This window comes from Zootoca vivipara, chromosome 5 (genome assembly GCF_963506605.1).
Source record: "Zootoca vivipara chromosome 5, rZooViv1.1, whole genome shotgun sequence".
NCBI classification, from domain to species: domain Eukaryota; kingdom Metazoa; phylum Chordata; class Lepidosauria; order Squamata; family Lacertidae; genus Zootoca; species Zootoca vivipara.
In genome coordinates this window covers 29,956,981-29,979,181 of record NC_083280.1, presented here as the reverse complement: position 1 = coordinate 29,979,181, position 22,201 = coordinate 29,956,981, and the positions used below count along the sequence as shown (strand labels likewise).

General features: G+C 41.6%; 1 protein-coding gene across 9 annotated transcripts in view; it reads right to left on the bottom strand.

Moving 5' to 3' along the window:
• The window catches only part of DOCK10 (dedicator of cytokinesis 10), a 186,802-nt gene that overhangs the window by 15,377 nt on the left and 149,224 nt on the right, over positions 1–22,201 (bottom strand). For 5 of the 9 annotated variants that reach the window (XM_035132552.2, XM_035132548.2, XM_035132549.2 and 2 more), the window contains exons 32-48: positions 21,841–22,016; positions 21,616–21,732; positions 20,072–20,183; positions 18,528–18,649; positions 18,322–18,436; positions 17,106–17,172; positions 14,629–14,676; positions 13,798–13,899; positions 10,913–11,037; positions 10,527–10,639; positions 9,031–9,168; positions 6,065–6,247; positions 5,246–5,356; positions 3,673–3,888; positions 3,090–3,147; positions 2,670–2,768; positions 875–981 (exon numbers count right to left, since the gene is read on the bottom strand). In XM_035132552.2, coding sequence (XP_034988443.2) covers positions 875–981; positions 2,670–2,768; positions 3,090–3,147; positions 3,673–3,888; positions 5,246–5,356; positions 6,065–6,247; positions 9,031–9,168; positions 10,527–10,639; positions 10,913–11,037; positions 13,798–13,899; positions 14,629–14,676; positions 17,106–17,172; positions 18,322–18,436; positions 18,528–18,649; positions 20,072–20,183; positions 21,616–21,732; positions 21,841–22,016 — 2,009 coding nt within the window. Of the gene's footprint in view, positions 1–874; positions 982–1,529; positions 2,769–3,089; positions 3,148–3,672; positions 3,889–5,245; positions 5,357–6,064; positions 6,248–9,030; positions 9,169–10,526; positions 10,640–10,912; positions 11,038–13,797; positions 13,900–14,628; positions 14,677–17,105; positions 17,173–18,321; positions 18,437–18,527; positions 18,650–20,071; positions 20,184–21,615; positions 21,733–21,840; positions 22,017–22,201 lie in introns of those variants that run through there. The other 4 variants (XM_035132550.2, XM_035132555.2, XM_035132556.2 and 1 more) reach the window with 4 other exon arrangements.

The following is a 22,201-nucleotide window of genomic DNA, read 5'->3' as shown; positions in this document are numbered from 1 at the left end:
TCCCCCTGTGTTAGTAAACATTTCAATAAGACGTTGGAAATAGGACTTTGGGTTTGGCAATGATAAGCCTACCCTCTATCGGGGATTTATCTATCAATTAGGATTTTGTCAGGATTTTGTCCTATGCAACCTCCATTGAAGGAAATGGGATGTTCTCACTCTTCCTGGCTATGCTTTAGGGAGCACTGTTGAAATTCTATTTTTGTAGATTGGTTTACTTCTGCTGCTAAATTTTAACTGTGGATAAGTAGTAGTTGTGCTGTGAACTGTTTTTTTTTTTAAAAAAAAATCTGTCTTGTTCCATACAGCAACAAAAAGTAGTGTGCAAAAGTAAAATGTAGTTCAGGCTGCAATCCTATGTGTGGTTTCATTGCTGTGGGTAGGTCCCACTGAGCACAGTGGTCAGGTTCATATGTCACAGTAAACCATGGTTTAGCACAACACATGTGAACTGGAAGCAGCCTGAGGCTTGACCCTCTCCTCTCCTACCTGTGTGCTGAGAGGAAATCTTTGGAAGCCTTTTCTTTCAATTCTCCTTATACATGGTTGGTTATTGCATCGGAACCAGGGATTGTGGATTGCACTAAGTCATCTTCATAACCCATATTTTGAAGCTGGTTGGTTTTGAACTAATCATAACTACTGACACGCTAAAGTTTATAAGAAACTGACGGCAAAAGCTTCTGTGGTTCTCCTCCTGGCTAGGAGGACAGGGAAGAGGTGAGTGTGCAGGCCTGAGGCTCACTCAGGCTTATCCCAGCTCATGCAAGTCACACTAAACAATGATATAGCATGACATATGAAAGCAGCCAGTGAGGCTTACTTCTGAAAAAAACATGCACAGGATCAAGGTGTAAAAATTAGCACTGCTGACCTCATTATATGGCGTATCCTGCATTCCAGAGTCTTCCTTCATAGCTCCTTCTTCTTTAATATTTGGTGTAATGTTGAGGAAAGCTGGCCATCCCATAGAAAATAAGCCTTTAAAAAAATAGAGAGAGAAAGAGCCCCATGAATCTATTAATATTACACTCTTAAAAAGAAGAGGATGCTACTATAAAGAATGCTTTAAAGAAATGCTGAGCAAAAGGACTTTTTTCAGAGCCCACAGGGTGAGTAGAACAAATGGAATGGGGTAGTTTTGTGATAGGTTATTTATAAATTCCATTCAGTTCATTAACCTATTGTGGCAAGGCCACATTCTGGCAAATAATATTACCACCCCATCATCCTGCCTCCTTGCCAAGGTGGTTTAGGAAGAGAGGGTAGGACATGGTGGTAACAATGAAGACTTCTGGCACAAAATCTAGCCTATTTTGAACATGGCCTGAATCTTGGATTGGCCTGAAACCATTTCGAAAGGTTTTGAGAAACTGTTGAAATTCACATTTGATCCACTCATTTCAAGACTCAGAACTATCACCATAATATTTGTGAGTGGTCACATTTTCTCCCATTCTCTCCAAAGTTGGCTTATGATATTGATTTTGCCACTAAATATATTTTATTTTGCTTTTGAAACCCCCCCCCCCGGGGGGGGGGGAATCACCAATATGAGGTCACATGGAGTTTTGGACCTATAATGCAGGAAAAATGGAATTTCACCGGGAAGAGCTACCATATTATTAGGGTCCTCCAAATTAATTCATGCTATAGGAGTATTTTGTTCTATTGATTTCCTCAACCACGTGGCAACAGTCCAGTTTGAAGGCAATGGATGCATGCCTCCATCTTAGGACTGGGGGTTTTCCACTTGAGGGAGGTGTAGATAGCTTGATATGCATGCTTTTTCTTTCTCCCAGCCTTATCAGAAAACAAGGCAAGGGAAATGCAACCCACAAGAGTAATGCAAAATGCAGTCCAAGCCCAATCGGATCTGAGATAAATTAAGCAACCTACAACAAGCCGTGAGAATTATCTCACTACTGATCCCCACTTCCTTCTTGGATGCTACTAGATCAGGGATGGAGTGCCTCTGGCCCTCTAGACATTGGTGGTTCCCATTTGGCTGCAGTTGATGGGAACTGGAATCCAACAACATCTCCAAGGCCACGTGTTCTCCATCCATGTTCTAGATATTCCTTCTACCACAACTAGAAACCTTTAAACCACTAGACCAAAGGTGGGGAAAGAAAATCTGACAAGAGGTAGCTAGAACTACTAGGGTACGGAGGTAGGTGGACCCCACTCCACATATATGATCGTTGTGCACAGGATTGCTGTTGCTCATGGGCAGCTTGCAGAAGTGGCCGTGCTGACTTAGCATGCCCTGGTGTGTGTGTTGGTGTGTGTTAGAGAGAGAGTGACCTTTGCAGGCAACCAAATTTCATTTCCTTGTTTATCTTGGTGGGTTTGCTTAGTGATTGTTATGTAGGGATACCCCATGCATACCTTAATGTGGAAAGTCAATGACCTGAGAAGTTGTCTTGGAGGAAACCCTTATAAGAAAAATGTATACAGCATTGCAGTAAAAGACTTTTTCTAATTCAGTCTTCCAACCAATAACATAAAAACAGAGAGAAGACCTGACACCTCCCAAAGATTATGAATATGCATCGTGATATTCCCTCCCATTTCAGTTAATCTCTTCTTCTGTTGAAACTCTGCCATCGGTGTGGATCAAATGTGGTTGTCTATGCCACATAAACAGACGTGGTTAGAACACTCACTTCCTCCAGTATGAGTTGTTAGTAAGACATTACTATCTGAGAGTTCAGCATCTTCCAGGAGCATACGAGAGGTACATATCTTTTCCATTTTCCAGTAACCTACGATAGTGTGAGATGTTATTAGCATTCTGCTATCTGTATGTGTTAATACATGCATACTTAACGATACACACTAAAGAAATGAGATACAAATGTCCCCCTTCCCAAAAGAGATTGAGTTAAGCTTGATTTTCACACCACATGCAAGGTTGTAACCACTGATTTTACTAGTTGTCGTATCTTACATGGGAAACATTTGAGACGAGTCAAAGCTGCTTAAAGGATAACTACAAAAGGACATGAATTTCATCAGACTGAAATACACGGTCACGTTTTACTGTTTGCTGCGGCGTTGCTAGCCTGGGAATAAAGTTCTCTTACCCTTTCTTTTCAGGTATTCGGCAATAAGGGCAGCTATATGGATATAGCACATAGCAGCCTGCAACAAGAAATTGTATGCAAGTGTTAATATTAAGCCGTACAGATTTTCTTTATCCTCATAAATGTCAGACAGTTTTTTGCAGAAAGGTAGCCAAGCTTCACTTGGCAGATTTATTAGTGTGAACGTTTGTGCAAAACAAGAAATTGATGCTGAAGTCTTTACTTCTTGAGCTAAGCTCCAGTTACCAAGAGATTTGCCTAAAAAGGCTAAGAGAGTATGTCTAAATGAGAGCATCAGAATTTCAACCATAAAAACAACTATCTGGGCCATGTGCTTGCAAGAGCTTAGAAAATAAAGGAGTCTAAAAAAATTGAGCTCTGAATCAGGTTTCTTTTGGGGTGGGAAAGGATGCACAATAATACTCAATAAAGTGCTTGCATTTTAACAAAAAAATGTTAACAACTGTCAACGAGTGATAATACATGCTCTGCTCCAGCCAGATGTATTTAAGTCAGACTCATATAGAGTGCTCCTCCCAATCCCTTTTGGATACAAAATCAATTGTTAGTATTTGAAAGTTACCTCTGACAAGTCACCATTTCTAGCATGGATCTTGGCCATGCTTTCTAGCCAAGTCCTACGCAATTCAGGCGTGCTGGCGTATGAATTTGCCAAACTGTACTGCAAATCCACTAGCATCTCGGGGTCCTTCTCATGTTCCTTCATTTGAGCTGTAGCCATCAAAACCGTCCTTATGCGTTTGGTCAAGTCTTTCACTTCTGCTGGGAAGTTACTGTTCTTTGGGGAGGAGAAGCAGCAGAAGTGTACTTTTAAGCTTACAGAATTTCCGTTTTCATGTTAAATCACATACTTTTGGGATAGATCATATCGTGGACCATACACACAGCCACTGGATGCATAGTAGGCAATTCGAAATCCTGTCCTTGCTGGCTCCACACAGTTACTGACATCTTTGCATGCCACTCCTTTTTTGTGCATCACCTTTTTTTATATAGCATCTGTCATGCAATTCAAAAACCTTGATCATGTGCAAAGTGATAGCTGCACATCTAGCCACAGACTAGGCAGGTGGGATATGCAGGACTTCCCAGAGGTCATGGGAATTAGCCAAAATATACTGGTTCAGGATGGATGTGTATGGAGGCAAAAAGCCATGACCCCAATACAGTTTTGTGAACCCTCTCCAGCAATCTAATACATACTTTGGAATGTTATTCATTCACTAAGCATTTGGACACCTCTTTTGCATGAAGGTTATTGAGATCAAGGAACAGGTTTTTGTCTATGTTTGGATACAACCAGATGTCATTTTGAATCAAGACGGCAGAATGAACCATTGAAAACTGCACTGTTTTTAACTGCTGGTTTCAAAACAGCACTGATTTTTGGTCTCTTAGAATTCCAGTGGAACACAGTTGATGTATGCTAGTAGCATACAAAGCAGACTGAAAAGGTTTATAGAATTGTAAAGTTAGAAGTGACCACGAGGGTCATATAGTCTAATCCCTTGCAATGCAGGAATCTTTCATCCAATGTGGGGCTTGAACCCATGACCACGAGATTCAGTGTCTCATGCTCTACTGAGATCCTCAGCTTTCCACTGGTATTGATCTCCCCCCACCCTAAAGGACTTGGTCTATGTGATACTTATCAGTATTATCTTTTTATTTATTACATTGGTGCCCTACTTTTCAGCCCAGATTAGTTCCTGAAGAAGCTTACAATGAATATCTATCAGAATATACAATTTCATCAGACTTGGTACTGATAAAGCAGGGGAGAGAGTGCCCAGGAACAACTGTTTCAATAGCCACAAAAATTGGTGTGATTAGCAATACCCTAAATGATTCTGAACAAATTTCAAGTCAATATTGGGTAATTCATTTACTCCAGAAATAGCTTCAATGATTGGAGTGGTGAAACAAAATACAATTCACTACCTGCAAAGATATTAGCAGTAGGGACCAGACTGAATTATGCATCTCAGAGTGATTAGAAAATTAAGTATATTCCTTTTGCAAAATATATTTTTGGAAGGTTTTCACAGAAAGGACTGAGATTATAATAGAGGATAATGCACTGTAGCTTAGGACCCATCTATCCATAGTTGTAAGTAATACCAGTCATTTCTTACTTTCATTTGCTTGTCTCCGTTAGCGAAGTTATTTGTAATCGCTAGTGAATGCTGAAACCGGGAGCCTCCAATTCCTGCATCTGCAATCAACTGGCTTACAGCTTTGATGAGCTTTAAAAAAACATTAAAAGGAGGTGTTAGCATAAGTAAAGCAAGCTAGCAAGTGGTTATTCCTTAGACGAACTACTAGTACAACTTAATAGACTGGAAAAGGGCTGTAGTTTAGGGGCAGAACATCTGCTTTGCATGCAGCAGGTCCCAAGTTCAACCATCAATTTCTATAGGAAGGGCTGGGAATGTCCTGCGTCTGAAATCCTGGAGAGCCTCTGCCAGCCAGTGTAGACAATACTGAGCTAGATGTCTCAAGGGTCTGACCTAGTACAAAGAGGGTCCTATGTTGACTGAGTTGGACAATAGTCCACGTAGTTGTCTGGGTCTCCATGTATATTGCTCAAAGAGGGAACTAACAGCTCAAATGATGGCAGTGCCCCATTTCAGAAATATAATCAGGGATATATAAGACACTAAGTGTGTCTCAAGAAGATTTCTGTGCTGTGGACTGTATTTCCAGAATTAAACCTGCACCCTTCAAACCAGAAAGTTCCCTTTAGTTTAGAAAAAAAGTTGAGGTTTTGGGGATTTTGTCAAGGTACAGCAGGACTGGAAGAACAGAAGTGCTTGGGAACTCTATGTGATCTGCACATAGACACTGCTCATCTCTGGACTGAGTAGAGGCAAAAACTGAAACAATGCCATGACCAAGAAATTCAAAAAGTAATCTGTGTGGGATGCATATTCATCACCATAGTATTTACTTACCTGCAAATGGGACCTGACTATTGACTTCTGCTTATTAAATTCAAAGTTTTTTCTCATGAAGAAATACAGCAGAGCAGAGGCTTCCATCTGCGTCGACCGTGACCTGTGATTGCAGCACTTAAGAATTTCATAGCAGAATGAGCCACATAAGTCAGCCTGCCCTTGGAAGAATGCTGAAGGGAACTATGGAGACAAAGATACACCTTTGCTACAACGTAAGAGATTTCTTATAACACAAATGCAGCATCTGTCAGTGCCGGAAGGCAATCAAAGACCTCACGCTGCTTATAAACTGGCTACAGTTGAGAAAGAGCTAGTCGTGACCCACAAAAACCACCAACAAGGCACTGCTATCTGCATGGGCCACCGTGATCTCCAAAGATCGTTGCTCAAGGTCATTCTGATTCACCCAGATGTACATGTCATAGGGATGCGACACAAGTATTCCTGCATACGTCTGACACCTAGCTCAATGGTTGCAAGGGAGCATGAGGCGGGGGAAACAGAGAGCAACATGTTGTATGGTCGCTGTGTTTAGTGAAACAGACCTCTCCCTCACTTGAAGTCTCCAAGCAGAGACTGGACAGTCATCTCTCGGGGATGTTCTAGCTCTGGATTTCTGCAGTGTGTAGGTAGAAGGTTGGATTAGATTGCAGTAGGAGTTGGCTAAATGGGGGTGCCTCCATGAACTCACCTTCAGCGGCATCACTGCAGATTACTGGGAGGAGTGAGGCAGCAGCAGGGTTGGTGTGATGCAGATGTAGCACTGGAGCTAAATGTAGCAACTTCGCTGCTGCCTCACCCCTCCCAGTATGTTGCAGTGATGCTGGTGATGGAAGGTCACGTAAGGGCTGCTGCCCCACCCTTCAACTCTTATCATTGATCATGGACTCCTGGAAAGCATAGGGCTCCCCCTTTCTGCTTGGACAAGCATTACAACCGTAGCCTCAATAATTTCTAAAAACATCGTAAGAACTGGTTGAAGTAGCTTTAAGTCTCAATTTGCTTTTGCTTCTGATGGGATTTCTTTAATTCCTCTTTAATTCTGATAGGATATACCTAATATAAAATCTAAATAAATATAGTATCCAATTAATGATATGAATAAAGGAACTGAGATTTCTCTGAGTAACAACATGATCTCCTGAGCAGGCTATGGAGAATAAGTAACATTATTCCCTGCATGCCACCTGTTGAGATGAGATTACTGAAGGAAAATGGAATGGAATGAGCAGGAAGAGAGCAACGTTACCATGTCAATATGGAGATAGCCCCCATAGATATTTCAAGGAAGCATCCAAATCCATTCACTCCAGACAATGGAGTAGGTGGCTCAGATGATTGAAGAAGGGCCAATAGCTCAGTGGCAGAGAGAACATGCTTTGCATGAAGACGGTCCCACATTCAACCCCTGGCTTCTCCAGGTAGGGCTCGGAAAGACTCCCTGCCTGAAATCCTGGACAATCACTGCCAGTCAGAGTAGGCACTACTGAGCCAAATGGACTAATGGTCTGATGCAGTGTAAGGCAGCTTCCTATGCATCTGTACATCTCCACTCTCCCACTATTAAACAGGCTCCTGACAGTCTGCCACGTAATTGAAAGCTGTTTCTGCTGGGTTTGTCTAATGTTTCCCTTGGCCCCAGAAATATGCCACTGGCAGTGTTACAGTATCACACGTTGCGGAAGAAAAGCATTCTCCTTGCATTCTGTTCTGAGTACTTCACCATAGGGTTCCGTTCAAGGAAGGGCTTGTCTTTATCTGGCAAAAATGTGGCTTTTAAAAATTTGCGGTATTAAGCAATTACTGAAGATGGTGGAGGAAAAAAGCTGTGGATGGAATGGGCAATGAGGAAGGGAAGGTCACTTCAACTCCATGCTGCTGACGTATGAGTAGGACAGCAAAGGCTTCCCACTGGCATCTATCTGGTTGGCAACTGTGAGAACAGAGGGTTGGACTAGAAGAGCCTTTGGTCTGATCCAGCACTTGTTCTTATGTTCGTATGTTCAGTAGTCCATGAACAAACACAAGGAACTTTGCTGAAGAACTGGATTTCTTTTTTAAAAATGATTGTGGAATTTCTGTTCCAAATAATTCTTTATGAACTTTGATGTTGAATGTTGTCTGGGTATCAAATATCTACTGCTTGATGCAAAAACTTGATTTAATGCCATCTTTGATGTTAATATTTGTTATAAGAAAGGATGTGACTGTTAACAAGCAATGGGTGGGTGGCACTGTGGGTTAAACCACAGAGCCTAGGGCTTGCCGACCAGAAGGTCGGTGGTTTGAATCCCTGCGATGGGGTGAGCTCCCATTGCTCGGTCCTAGCTCCTGCCAACCTAGCAGTTCAAAAGCATGTCAAAGTGCAAGTAGATTAATAGTTACTGCTACAGTGGGAAGGTAAATGGCATTTCCGTGTGCTGCTCTGGTTCGCCAGAAGCGGCTTTGTCATGCTGGCCACATGACCCGGAAGCTGTACGCCGGCTCCCTTGGCCAATAACGTGAGATGAGCACCGCAACCCCAGAGTTGGTCACGACTGGACCTAATGGTCAGGGGTCCCTTTACCTTTATAAGAAAGGATGTGACTGTTAACAAGCAATGGGCTGCCATTTTAATATTTGGCTGTATTTGATCTTCAATAATATCAATCTACAATCAAATATTACAGCTGACATGCAATGCCTTTGTTGGAACTCTAGCATTCGATAGCTAGTATCTGCTTTTTTCTTTTTCTAAAAGCAACCAACATACTGAAAACATATCTATAGCAATCAATGTCTGAGTTAAACTTTTGAATCTAAAATACAAATTTCTATGAGAAATTATCTGAAATTGTATTTCGGTACTGATTTGCAGGATGCAGCTTGATCACCAATTATGTGACAGACATGATTTCAATGCTGGTTTAAACAACAAATGAGCATTTCTTATCACAGGTGACCCAACTGTAGCAGGGACATACCTTACTCACAAACAATCTAAGAGCAGCAAAGACGTGCTTGAGGGCTGCTGCAGAGTGATTGATTTGCAGAAACAGCAGGAAGGTATCAAAGACTTTCTTCATCAGTGTGTTCTGGCAATCTGATTGTTGCAACTGTCTCTGAAAAACGAGCCAACAAACATATTTCAGTCTTTCAAAAGCTAAACTGCCTGGCATTCTCTGCATCTGTTTCTCCTACCCAAATGGGCAAGGTCTGCTTTAACAGAATTATCAACACAATGTCAAGTCATCTGCTTCAGTATTACCTCCCAAAGTATCTCAAATAATATCTTCTCCCTTAAAATAATTCTGCCTCCCCCCCACTTGCTGCCCCTTAGGTCAGGAAGTTCCAGGACACTTACATGATGTTCCTCCTCCTCCTTTCATCAAAACCTATGTTTCTAGGAAGCTTTTGCCACCAGGAATGGTGGGGCGGCACTTTTCACCTGATCTCCCTTTGGCCAGCTTGTTGCAGCATACCAAGAAGGAAAGGTGGCAAGGTGAGGTGGCAGTGGAGTGCAAATGCACTGGCAGGGAAAATCAGACACTCCTGTTGGCATGTTTGCACAGTGCGGACCTCACTGTTGTCTTGTCTTTCCCTTCCTCCATCCAGAAAAACTGCCACAACCCAGACTGAGGGAGATCCATTGAGTAGTACATCACACCACTACTGTTTGGCAAAATGCCACAATATACTGAAATCTTAGGGCTATGTTTTATTGTTATAACACATGCCTTGCGCAGAAAAGCTCCAAAGGAAAAAGAGAGAGAGAGAAAATATATACATTTTTAACCTTTGCAGAACTTTCAGATATTGTATCATATGCCTGATATTATAGGGAAAAAACAACACCCTCAGAGGTTCTCTTCCATTAAATTCTAGGGTACATCACCTGTAAATGTAGCCATGTCTGAAAGGTGAATTGCTTACATCTCTGCAAATGCCTATCGCAGAAAGATATGAATAGCTATGCAAGTGTACATAAAAAACAGGGCACAGTAGTCCTGGGGAGAGTAGGAAGTAAGAAGAATCTTGGAGAGGGTTAAAAGCCTATCATAATGATATATAATAACAAAAATCCTTCCAGTAGCACCTTAGAGAAGTTTGTCATAGGTATGAGCTTTCATGTGCATGCACACTTCTTCAGTGTGCATGCCCATGAAAGCTCATACCTATGACAAACCTAGTTGGTCTCTAAGGTGCTACTGGAAGGATTTTTTAATTTTGTTTTGACTACGTCAGACCAACACGGCTACCTACCTGTAAATAATGATACATAATGCAAGGTGCATTGGCCTAGCACAATAGCACACTCCAGTTACTTTTCCAAGCATGATTCATAGATTTTGCCCAGATATGATACCTTTGGGTCACGTTTTTCTCCCAAAAATAAACTGTGCAGCTATAATAGGTTGGCATAAATAATTGACACTGTAATTTTCATGTAAAGCATGATTTTGTCATATGGAAATTATACCTGGTGATGTTGAGTAAACAGACATAGTAAGTCAAGAATAGTAAGGCAAACTTCTGTGGCAATGTTGGCTTCAGTATCTACGTAGCTCACAATATCTGTTTCATTGGAACCACCTACAACAAAACAAATATCATGGGGAAATGTATTTGAGGACAATAAGCACAGAGCAATTCACTAATAGCAAGTGCCAACAGTGAAGGGTAGGCCATTTGTGTAAAACATTAGGCTTTCTATCACAGTTTTTTTGTTGTTGCTAAATTGCTAAAGATATATGTTTGAATGAGTTGTTTTAATGAAATAAGACTCATAAAGACTCATTACCCAGATGGCAGCAGCTGATATTAGAGCAAAATTCAACATACACCTAGGCCTTCTTTTGTGCTTACTTGCAATGGTGCTGTCTATCATCTGCAGGAGTTTAGGGTTGGAGAAGGCATTCTTGCCACGTATTATTGGTAAAGTTTGAGATCTGTGGTGCTTGTGAACATCACCGCTGGAGGCAGAATGTATCCTGCAAAATGAGAAGTTAGAGGGTCTTGCTTAAATGTTACATACCATGTCCCTAAAGTTCTTCATTTGCTTCAATATAGAGTAAGATGCCAGTTTCTATTTGACATATTCAGTTTCTCCCAATGTGAATGTTACAAAGCAAGGAGAAGTAATGGGCAGCAAAGTGGGATATAAAGCTCACTAGAAAGATTAGGTAAAGGTAAAAGGACCCCTGACCGTTAGGTCCAGTTGCAGACGACTCTGGGGTTGCGGTGCTCATCTCGCTTTATTAGCCGAGGGAGCTGCCGTACAGCTTCCAGGTCATGTGGCCAGCATGACTAAGCCGCTTCTGGTGAACCAGAGCAGCGCATGGAAACACCATTTACCTTCCTGCCGGAGGTATTTATCTACTTGCCCTTCATGCTTTCGAACTGCTAGGTTGGCAGGAGCAGGGACTGAGCAATGGGAGCTCACCCCATCGTGGGGATTCAAATTGCCCACCTTCTGATCAGCAAGCCCTAGGCACTGTGGTTTAACCCACAGCGCCACCCGCGTCCCAAGACTAGAAAGATTCCTTAGCTGAAATTTTGTTCATGTGTATTAAGTAACTTTAGGGACTTGGGTAAACTGGCAATTGTCTCCTCGTGCTTTGCTGCAGCAATGACAGAAGGGGTTCAGGATTGGAAAATTGAATCTTGAGTCATAGATTCTGCATTTTTGTGCACAATCTTTAATGGTGTTTTATGTCTTATAGCTACAGTATACACTGCCCTGATATATAATTGTATGGCAGTTTAAAAACAATTTAAGAAAAATCACTTTCATGTCTTTTGTGTTTGCGGGCCTCACTGTCGACATTATATAAGAGAGATCAGCTCTCTGTTGGCACTAAATACCCAAATTCAAGAAAATTACCTGGCATGCTATGTACTGAACTCTTACTAGCAACAGACTGAACATGCAATAAAATATATTTAACGTGTTGTATATTTAGCTAAATTAATACCTCTTCTTAAAAAGGCAGAAACAAGTATAAAGCATATGTAATATTAATATGGTTATACTTATTTTTATCTTTTCAAAGCAGAAGATTGTTGGAGGGCTACAAAACCTTTTTTTTACCATGGCATCAACATTAAAAATATTATTATTAAGAATTTTTTAAAAATGGGAGGGGGATGTTGATAAGCCACAAAAAAACAAAAACAAAACCAAAACTACTCAGGGGTAAGTTGGATGTAGCCTAGGCATACCCAAACTTCGGCCCTCCAGATGTTTTGGACTACAATTCCCATTATCCCTGACCACTGGTCCTGTTAGCTAGGGATCATGGGAGTTGTAGGCCAAAACATCTGGAGGGCTGCAGTTTGGGGATGCCTGATGTAGCCCATGTATCCATTCCTGCAGATACCGGTAAGCATATCTTTGTCGTATCAGAGGTGTAGGTTGGGGCTTCAGCAGCAGAGCAGATTTCTTAACAGCAGAACTTCCAATTAATAAAGCTCTCAAAAACAATCAGTAGGAGCACTGGCAATTATCAAGATTCTCTTAAGATACAGCCTTGTACTCTTGTTAAGTTAAAGGCACCATGGCAAGCAAAAGACCAAGAGATTGCTTTGGAGAGAGTAGAGTGAAGCAGTGGGTTAATAATTTGCTGCAGTACACCTCAATTGCTAGGCCTTTGTTTTGCTGAGGCGTCAGTCAGGGTCGTTTTCCTGTAAACATGCTGCAATACAATGACCCAGTGAAAGGATTCATTCTGATCTGTAAAGTGAGATCAGGGCTTATTTTGGAGCCAGAAGTAAAGGAATGCATCATTCCCCCTCATGCTTCATTTGGTCCAGGCACTTGCCATGACACAAGGCTATTATACTGGCAACTGTCGAGTTTCAATTAGCTGTGCATGAACAAAGTGGCTCTCAAAGAACCACGGAATAAAAATATAAATGTGTCTTGAAGCCTACAAGCAGAGCAAGATTCAAAACGCTCAGCCCTTAACGGTAAGATGCATCTCACTGTTTTCAACGGACCAAATAACAGCACAACAGGGATTTTAATCGCAATACCTAAGGATTCCTAAAGTCAAAAAACTTAAAGTGAACTGGATCAGAACCCACCAACATTTCCATCTTTAACTTTAAAGCAGCAACAGGAGGCTCTGAACTTTGTGCAATGCTGGTGCTTGAGAAGGAGGATTTCCCCTCTTGATTCATTTATGATTGCTCAAAAGTAAGCCCCATTGAATTCAATGGGGCTTATATCTCTGTAAATGGGATTAAGATTCTACTCTAAATCACGCATCTATCTAAAATTACTAAAACTCAACAACGGGGGAGAGGGGGAGATACAGGTACCTCTCTTCTGTTAATCACAGCTTGCAGAAACAAATCTTGAGCACTTTGCTTTTAAGTAAAAAATGAAAATATTGGGGAGATGTACAGCTCAGCCCTTGGATTCACTGCTCACTGGCTGCTTTGCCTGTGGTAGGTCTACATGCGGATCACAAGGCAGTGCTGTCATGTCCAAGGAGCTGTAAGCTCAAAGCAGCCTATTTCACAGCACTGAGGTGACCCAGATGCAAAACTGGCTGGATCTATTAGTGCATGGGATGAACTGGATACAAGATAAACATTACAAAAATACTGTGGTCATGTGGCTTGTTAGATTGAAGTAACTGCATGAAAAGAATACAAAGAAAAGAAGATGAGGACGGGATAGGGTTACTGTTGATTCCTTTTAGCTTGGAATGAAGTTAAAAGTGCAGTAGCAAAATGTATCTTACCATTGGGGCAGAAGCCCAGAGGTCTGGCAGGATGAGTTAGAGCCTTTCAGGGTTCCATTATTCTGTGTTGTTTGTGCAACCTTAAATGCAGCAGCAATTTTCCTAATAATAATAATAATATTAATAATAATAATGTTGTTGTTGTAAGCTGCAATCCTTAATATGCTTTTATGTAGTCAGCCTTATTGAACACAGCAGGACTTATTTCTGAGAAAACATGCAGAGAGTTGCCCCTTTTCATATGAAAAACACAATGGGCAAAAGGTAATAAAAATACCAATAGCTTGTTTTCATTTTATAACTGCTGGAAATGTTAGCAGACAGAGCAGCTCATTGTTGCCGCTGGAAATGAAAAACAAACCATCATAATATTGCCAAGGAAAAGTGTGTGCCTGATCCTTGGCAGCTGCAAAAATAGCCTCATACTTCAGAGATAGTGGCCAAAAAATGAAGAGGCAAGAAGGTATTGGATTGCAAACGCTGCAAAGTATTATTGATCCCCTTTATACTACCTGTCATAGGAAAAGTCAACTGTTAAAAGCAACATGCAGCTGCTAATGCCATCAAATTAGAAGTTTTGTACACAGGGACGAACTCTCCTTAAGTTTTTTTCATGTACCTCTTTACTTATCTTCTTGGCAGTAACAAGGGAATCAGCATTACTTGGAATCCTACCAGCTTGAGTGCACTGGAGCTCAGCTTTCTGAGAAAATAGCCAGTCTGGATTTAACTTGTACACTCTGATATTTGGGTTACTCATTTACATGCCAGCTTCCAAGTGTGTTTGAAATTTCATCTTGCCATATGTTATATGACTAAAGCACAACTTACCTCACTATGTTTCGTTTCCCAAGATATCTGAAATTTTGGAAGCAAACCCTGAAAGAAAGAAAAAGTAAGACTCTGATCATTTTTGTTTGATAGTGCAGGGATGGCCATGCACTCACTTGAGCATAAAGTTAAAAATTTGAACAGCAACAGGGCATTGCACACCCTCCTCCTTTCATGTGTCCATCCCCTACGTCTCCAACTTTCTTCATACTGTTCAGAGAAGGTCTTGTAGGAGTGAGGAACCTTGGTTTGGTTTAACAGGGTCCCCGATTGCACAAACAGTTCTACTCATGTTCAAGAGAGTGCAAGGAGAAGCCCAGGCTTTGCCTCTGGAATATGGTAAAGGTCAGGAACTGAGTGGGGTGTGGGCCATGTGCATTGGGAGAGGGGGTTGTGTGCATGTCCTCCCCACCACACTTTCAGCATTTGCATGTTCAGGTGAGTGCCTGATCACATCTTATATAACAATCCTATACAGTGGTACCTCTACTTATGAATGACCCGACTTACGAATGTTTCTACTTACGAATGGAGCTCCGTCCGCCATCTTGGATGCTGTTTAGATAGGATTTTTTGAACTTACGAATTTTTAGATAGGGTTGCTTCGACTTATGAATTTTTTCTCCCAATGCATTCCTATGGGATTCGACTTACAATTTTTTTCGACTTACGAATGTGCGTTCGGAACGCATTAAATTTGTAAGTAGAGGTACCACTGTATTTGCAAAACACACACAGTTAATGTTCATAGAATCACAGAGTTAGAAGAGACCACAAGGGCCATCCAGTCCAACCCCCTGCCAAGCAGAAAACACCATCAAAGCATTCCTGACAGATGGCTGTCAAACCTCTTGTATGTTCCAGCATACACACACTTTACATCAAACCATTTTTTCCCTCTTGCCACGAGTATGGCACTGCAGCAAGACCAAGCTTGCATAACCATATCTAGCTTACAAGACTTAGAAACCACGCTTCAGCTCAGGTGTTCCATGCCTTTGGAAGCAGACAGGCTAGGAAAAGGGAAGCATTGGGAGTCATGATTCACCTCCAGTTCTGAGCAGAAGTCATTGGACTACAACTCCTGTCATACTGTATCATTGGCCAAACTGAATGGGCTGATGGGAGTTTGAGTCCAACAACATCTGGAGGGCCAAGGTTCTTCATCTCTGCTCTAGGGGTTAAACTAGTTTGGCTCTTTTGACAGGGCTGAGGATTCCTGAACAAGACAGAACTGACAGTGTAATAATTTCTCTATCATTTCTGTGGTAGTTTTATAAAGAAGTGGGCACCTTCTGTGCCAACCTTTAAATGTTTCTATTCCACCAGGCCTATGCCCTATACGGCCTCGGTTCTGTATACCTGAAGGCGCGTCTCTACCCCCATCGTTTAGCCCAGACACTGAGATCCAGCGCCGAGGGCCATCTGGCGGTTCCCTCATTGTGAGAAGCAAAGCTACAGGGAACCAGGCAGAGGGCCTTCTCGGTAGTGGCACCCGCCCTGTGGAACACCCTCCCATCGGAGGTCAAGGAGATAAACAACTACCTGACATTTAGAAAACACCTAAGGGCAGCCCCGTTTAGGGAAGTTTTTAATCTGTGATATTTTAATGTATTTTGCTATTTGTTGGAAGCTGCCCAGAGTGGTGGGGGAAACCCAGCCAGATGGGCGGGGTATAAATAATAATAATAATAATAATAATAATAATATGCAGGCAATTAAGAACACATCCTTCCACAATGGTTAATTGGCGTCTGCTTTTTATGGCTTTATTGTATGGTCTTATGTTTCCATTGCTGGAAACGGCTTTGATATTTTTTAAATGATACATTGGTATACAAGTATTTTTATGAATTTATAACTGAGCACTTCCACGTCTTTCACCTGCAGGTAGCTGGCTCTGTGTATAGCAAACTATAGGTATCACATGCATAGTGCTGAAGACAGCAGAATCCTAGGCATGTCTACTCAGAAGTACATTGAATGGGACTCACTTTGAAGAATGCATCATAGGATCATCACCTAAGAGATATTAGGAGATTCTGAGCCCTATCATGGCATGTGATCTATAGTGAGGCTGAAATAGGGAGCAAATAATTTTCATTGGTTTCACAACAGAAAGAAGGGGAAAAGGAATTTGTTTCATGATGTGTCAGGAATGTATATGATGAAAACATTTTCTGTTCTCTATATATGGGAGACCATAACACACCATGATTTAGGCACAGATGTTATTAGAAGAGGTTCAGGATTCACAGGTTTCCTGGGTATATGGGTGGGGAGAGGGAACAATATTTCAAAAGGCCAGCAAATATTTGAAATAATTGGCCTTTAAAAGCTCAAAAGCAATGCATATGTGGATTTGAGGCTTAGAATTTTCAAAATGTCAGTAAAACCCAGTATTTACACCTTGTTTCTTTCTATTTGAGTCACTGCCAATGACAGCCTTAGAAGGACAAACCTCAGAGTGAGCTTACTCTAAAATGCTGAAAAAGTCTGTTATCTCTGTGAATGGGGCTCTCTGCCAGTAGGAGATCAATGTATCTGGAAAGAGATATCAAAAAAATATAAATCTATTATTTGCCCGTAATTAAAGAGCTGACTGAAAGCATTAAGAACATAAAAAGAACCATACTGGATCAGAGCACAGGCCCAGCTAGTTCAGCCCCCTTGTTCCCATAATAGCCAACCAGACGCCTATAGGAAGTCTAAACAAGAGCATAGGAACACAGGAAGCTGCCTTATACCAAGTCAGACCATTGATCTATCCAACTCAGTATCGCTTACACCGATTGGCAGTGGCTCTCTAGGGTTTCAGACAGGAGTCTCCCCCTGCCTAGCTGGAGATGCTGGGAATTAAACCTGGAATCCTTTGCATGCAAAGCAGATGCTGTGCCATTGAGCTACAGCTCCTTCCAAAGGCTCACATTCTCACAGCCTTGTGAGGTAAGCCCAGTGGGAGGAGCTATGTAGGATACAAATGAAGCTGGGGACATGAATGCAGCAGAACGCTTCCCACTTGTCAGTCCTAAAAACTGGTATTCAGAGGCATATTGCTCCAGCTCTGGAGGTTGAACGTAGTCTTCTTGACAGCTTTATGCTCCATATATTTGTCTAATCCCCCTTTTAAGCCATCTAGGTTGGTGGTCACTGCTGCATTGCGTGGAAATGAATTCCATGGTTTAACTATGCGCTGTGTGAAGAAATAATTTCAGCTTCCCATGCAATATTCAGGTTTATTTGAAGTAGGGGAAACCTGACTCTATCCACTTTTCCCCAAAACCATGTGTAATCTTATACAGTGGTACCTCGGTTTGAGTACACAATTAGTTCCGGAAGTCTGTACTTAACCTGAAGCGAACTTTCCCATTGAAAGTAATGGAAAGTGGATTAATCCATTCAAGATGGGTCCGCAGAGTACTCAACCTGAAGCATACTTAACCCGAAGTATGAGTGTAATTGGTTCTGGAAGTCTGTACTTAACCTGAAGCGAACTTTCCCATTGAAAGTAATGGAAAGTGGATTAATCTGTTCCAGACGGGTCCGCGGAGTACTTAAACTGAAAGTACTCAAACCAAAGCGTACTTAAACCGAGGTATGACTGTACGCTGCTACCACGTCCCCTTTTATTTACTTTATCAACTGAAGCTTGAAACATTTTTTGTGAGTGCTTGCACTCTATGGTTTCCTCACCTTCTGAAATTGTTTTCATAATGTGAAGGAAACACATCAGGAGACTTCTCGTTTCAGCCTGATCTAGTTTGTCAAACCGAAGAGCTGAGCCAATCAGGGACAATGGCCTCACAATCTGTTAGGAGTGAAATACAAAGGATCTTTGTAGTGACTTGGAGACATTCTGATTCTGAAAATTGTTTCCAACCGTTCACATGCATGCGTACCTTTTCACAGGTTTCTGTCGCCTCACTGTTCTTTTCGTTGCTGCTTGGGTTAGAGTCGAGACTTGCTAAGGAGCCTCTGGAGTCAGCATGGTTTGCTGCAGAAATAGCTACTGATGAAAAAGCTGGAAACGAAACCCACAACGAACATGCTAAAATGATGTTTATGGACACAAAAATTAGGCAGAAGAATGAAAACTCAAAGTGTAGGGTGGAAAAAATGACACAGTTGTGGAACACAATGTAGCTCAATTAATGAAGACACAGATGGCCATGGGCCTGAGTGTATGAAACACTGTTGACATAGGATGATAAATACACATGGGGATATTTGTGCTGTTGTTATTGATGATGTTAGGTACATTCTGAGAGACAATGGACCAAAGATCACTGAAATGAAGAATTTTATTACGCACAATTAGTATTGTATACAGATATAAGTACATACATCGAACAGTATTTCTATTATATCATTTGGGCCAGGAGTTAATTTTATTTATTATTACTTATTTTAAACACTTGTGTCCCGCCTTTGGAAGGTCTCTAACAGGACAAGGAGTTAATGATGACCATGTTTCTGAGCTCAGCCGACCTCTGCTGTTGACTTGTCTTGGGGTGTTTTGCCACTCTGCATGTTCCTGCTGTGGCTGTGGAAAGTGTGGTGGATTGAATTCCTGATCATGACTGCCAGCATTGAGCCTAAAAACAGAGTGTTGGAGGCTAGCCATAAATCTACTAGATTATATGATGGTCCATTAGGTCCATTACCCACATGGGACCAATCTGGGCCCTTCAACTGCACTGGCACAGCCAAAAATGGTGGAAGAAACAGGGCAGTCTCGAGCAGGTCGGGCGGAGATCGCTCCGGTGCCCCTGCCCTCACAGGGTGCAGCATGGTTTCCGCGCAGCGCCCCGCCTACCAGCCCGGCGCCCTGGCACACCACGCCACCAGGAGTCTACCTAGAGCCGGCCCTGGGAAGAAACACCCTCCAACCTCCCACTCTGACCAGCATAAGCCAATAAGGCTTCAGATGTGGTGGTAATTCTGCTGCTCCTCCTGGTTACAATTTATAATTACTATTCTAATTATTTACTTTCAAAAATGAATAGAGAACAAAGTGACCTGTTCAAAGTTCTTTTATTTCGGGCACCAATTTTTACGGTCCTAACTACAAAGCAGCGGGAAGTGAAATAAACTGATTAACTCCTCTCCCCTGGAATTATGGGAGAAAGGAATGCTTAAGAATATGCATACATTTAGGAAGCATGGAGAAATCCCGAAGGGATTCCTCTTCCTTAAAACAAGAACAACTGGCTGGGCTCATGTTTGATATCATTAACAGAAGGAATAAGATAAAGTCTGCTGTGAGAGTGCTGCAGCTTTACAAAGTGAAAAACTAGCTCAGGCATTCTTTCATTCTTTGGATGATGAAAATATATAATGTGAAAGTTTAAGTTTTCTTGCCTTGCATGTTAAGGAAATAACCAGCGTTTAAAAACTGGTAACAAGCCTCACGGTGGAGCAATCTCCCCATATGCTTCCGTACCTGCTATAGAGTTAAGAACATCTTTGGAAAAAGAGGTATCTACAGAGTTTGCATGTTTCATTGCTGCCTGACTCTGAAATCCACCAGTAGTACTCAAATCATCTCTGGATCCCTGGATTTCAATGAGAATAAAGGGAACACATTTAGTCACTCATATAATCAGCTTTCAAAAACAGCCTGTTAATTTGAGAGTCATATAATTACATTGCTACTGGAATGGTTTTCTGGAATGATGTTAAAAATAAAAACAACCCAGCATCTGTTGTTTTGATTAATGCCAAGGAGAGCTTATCCTCACTACCAAGTTAATCTTTCATATTTCCGTCTACATATTTTTCCTGTGTGCTCAAATCTAATTCAGATAAAGCCCTATTCGTGTGCTACTCGTGTATACATATGCATGTAGTGCAAGGAGAGGGACCTTCTGCTGCCTTTGCTTCTAAGGCAAGTGTATTTGTTGACATATGAAGCCTGTACATCAAGTCAGCCAATATGAATACGCTCAGTGTTTGCCAGTGGCAGAGCAAGGTCAGGTGGTACCCGGTGTGGAAAATTTCTTGCCCTCCCCCCCATTGAAATAAATAAATAAATAAATAATAATAATAATAATAATAATAATAATATGCCTGCAACAATGGTTTGACTTTATTTCATTTTTTGGGAAGGAGCGGAAGTTGTTTAGCTTTTTGATGGAGACTGCGTGCCTTGTGATTTGGAGCCTGCCGGCCGCCATAAACCTTAAAGAGAGCTAGTGGGTGGACCATTTTGGCAGTGGGAAGCCTGCATGCGCCAAAGCCACAGCATCTCTCACAGATGTTGACTGACGCACAGCATTTTGTCACCCCCCTCGGAGGTGGCACCCGGGGCAGACCGCACCCACATTGCGACACCTCTGGTGGCTGCTTCCCCTGAAAGTTGCTAGGTCAGGTGGAGTTGTCTCCCAAAGCATAAGAAGTTGGGAGTCACTGTACAGGGCTAAGGAGAGCGGGAGCAGCACAGCATTTCATATGGTTTTGCTATGGAGGCTCTTCCAAACAAGAAATCTTTGACACCAGTGAGAACACTAAGCTACTACAGCCACATGAGTGGACCATGTGAATGAATGCTTGAATTGGTCCTTAGTTGCGTTACAGTAACTCTTCCTCTTGTCCTTCATTATTTCATTTTTTAAAAAATGAAAAGTTTTTTAAAAGTTTTAGAACAATAGCCAGATAATCCAGATACTACTAATCCAAAGTTTTAGAACAATAGCCAGATATTCCAGATACTACTGTGATATAGCTGAGAAGCCTCTTTAGACAGGCTTCTATATAATGTACGGTTAATTAATCCATAAGGCCTAACACAAGTCTATTGAGGGCCCTCGAGGTAGATATCTGAGTGTGTAACTCATTTAAGTGCCTTCAGCCTAGTGAATTTTGGGTCAATTGTTGATAAATTAACCTAATTATTCACCCAGCAAAGGCAGACCTGAAAACAGAAAGGTCTGTATGAAAACGCAACAAAAATGACTCAAAATGAATTTGTGGAATGGAAACATTTACCTGATTGGACGTATTTATGTTGAACGGAAACAGGTCCTTCATATATATCCTTGGCATGTTGTCCAAAAGCATGCCGTACAGGGGCATATACAGGTTTGCTATCTTTGCCTGTTTCTCCTGGGGGGGGGGGGGGAGAATGAAATTCAAAGAGAAAGGCTCACTGCAGGCAGCTGGCTGGTAGATTTCAAAAGCACACTGGAATATGCAAGTAAGGCAAAAATTTACCAGGTCGGCGTATCGATCATCAAAGGAATGTTTTGCCATGAGGTTTTTTAGTACTGCCAAGGCCATGTGCCTAATATCCTGATCTTCCTGGAGCGCAAACCCAACCTCTCGCAGAAGTAATCCAATTAAGAAATGCTTTCGGCAAAACTCATTTGTCACACTATACTCTGGAATATCTTGAAGAGAATAGGCAAGAGGTTCATTACATATTACTAAAGTAATGCATATCCAAGAAATAGATACTGTATGTGAGCAAGAGGCTAGTACTATTATCAGACGTTGCTATTATCCAATTAACTTTTTTCTTTTTCTTAAAAAAAACCCTCATTATATTTTCACAAAGCTCTTTCGATTGAACCAG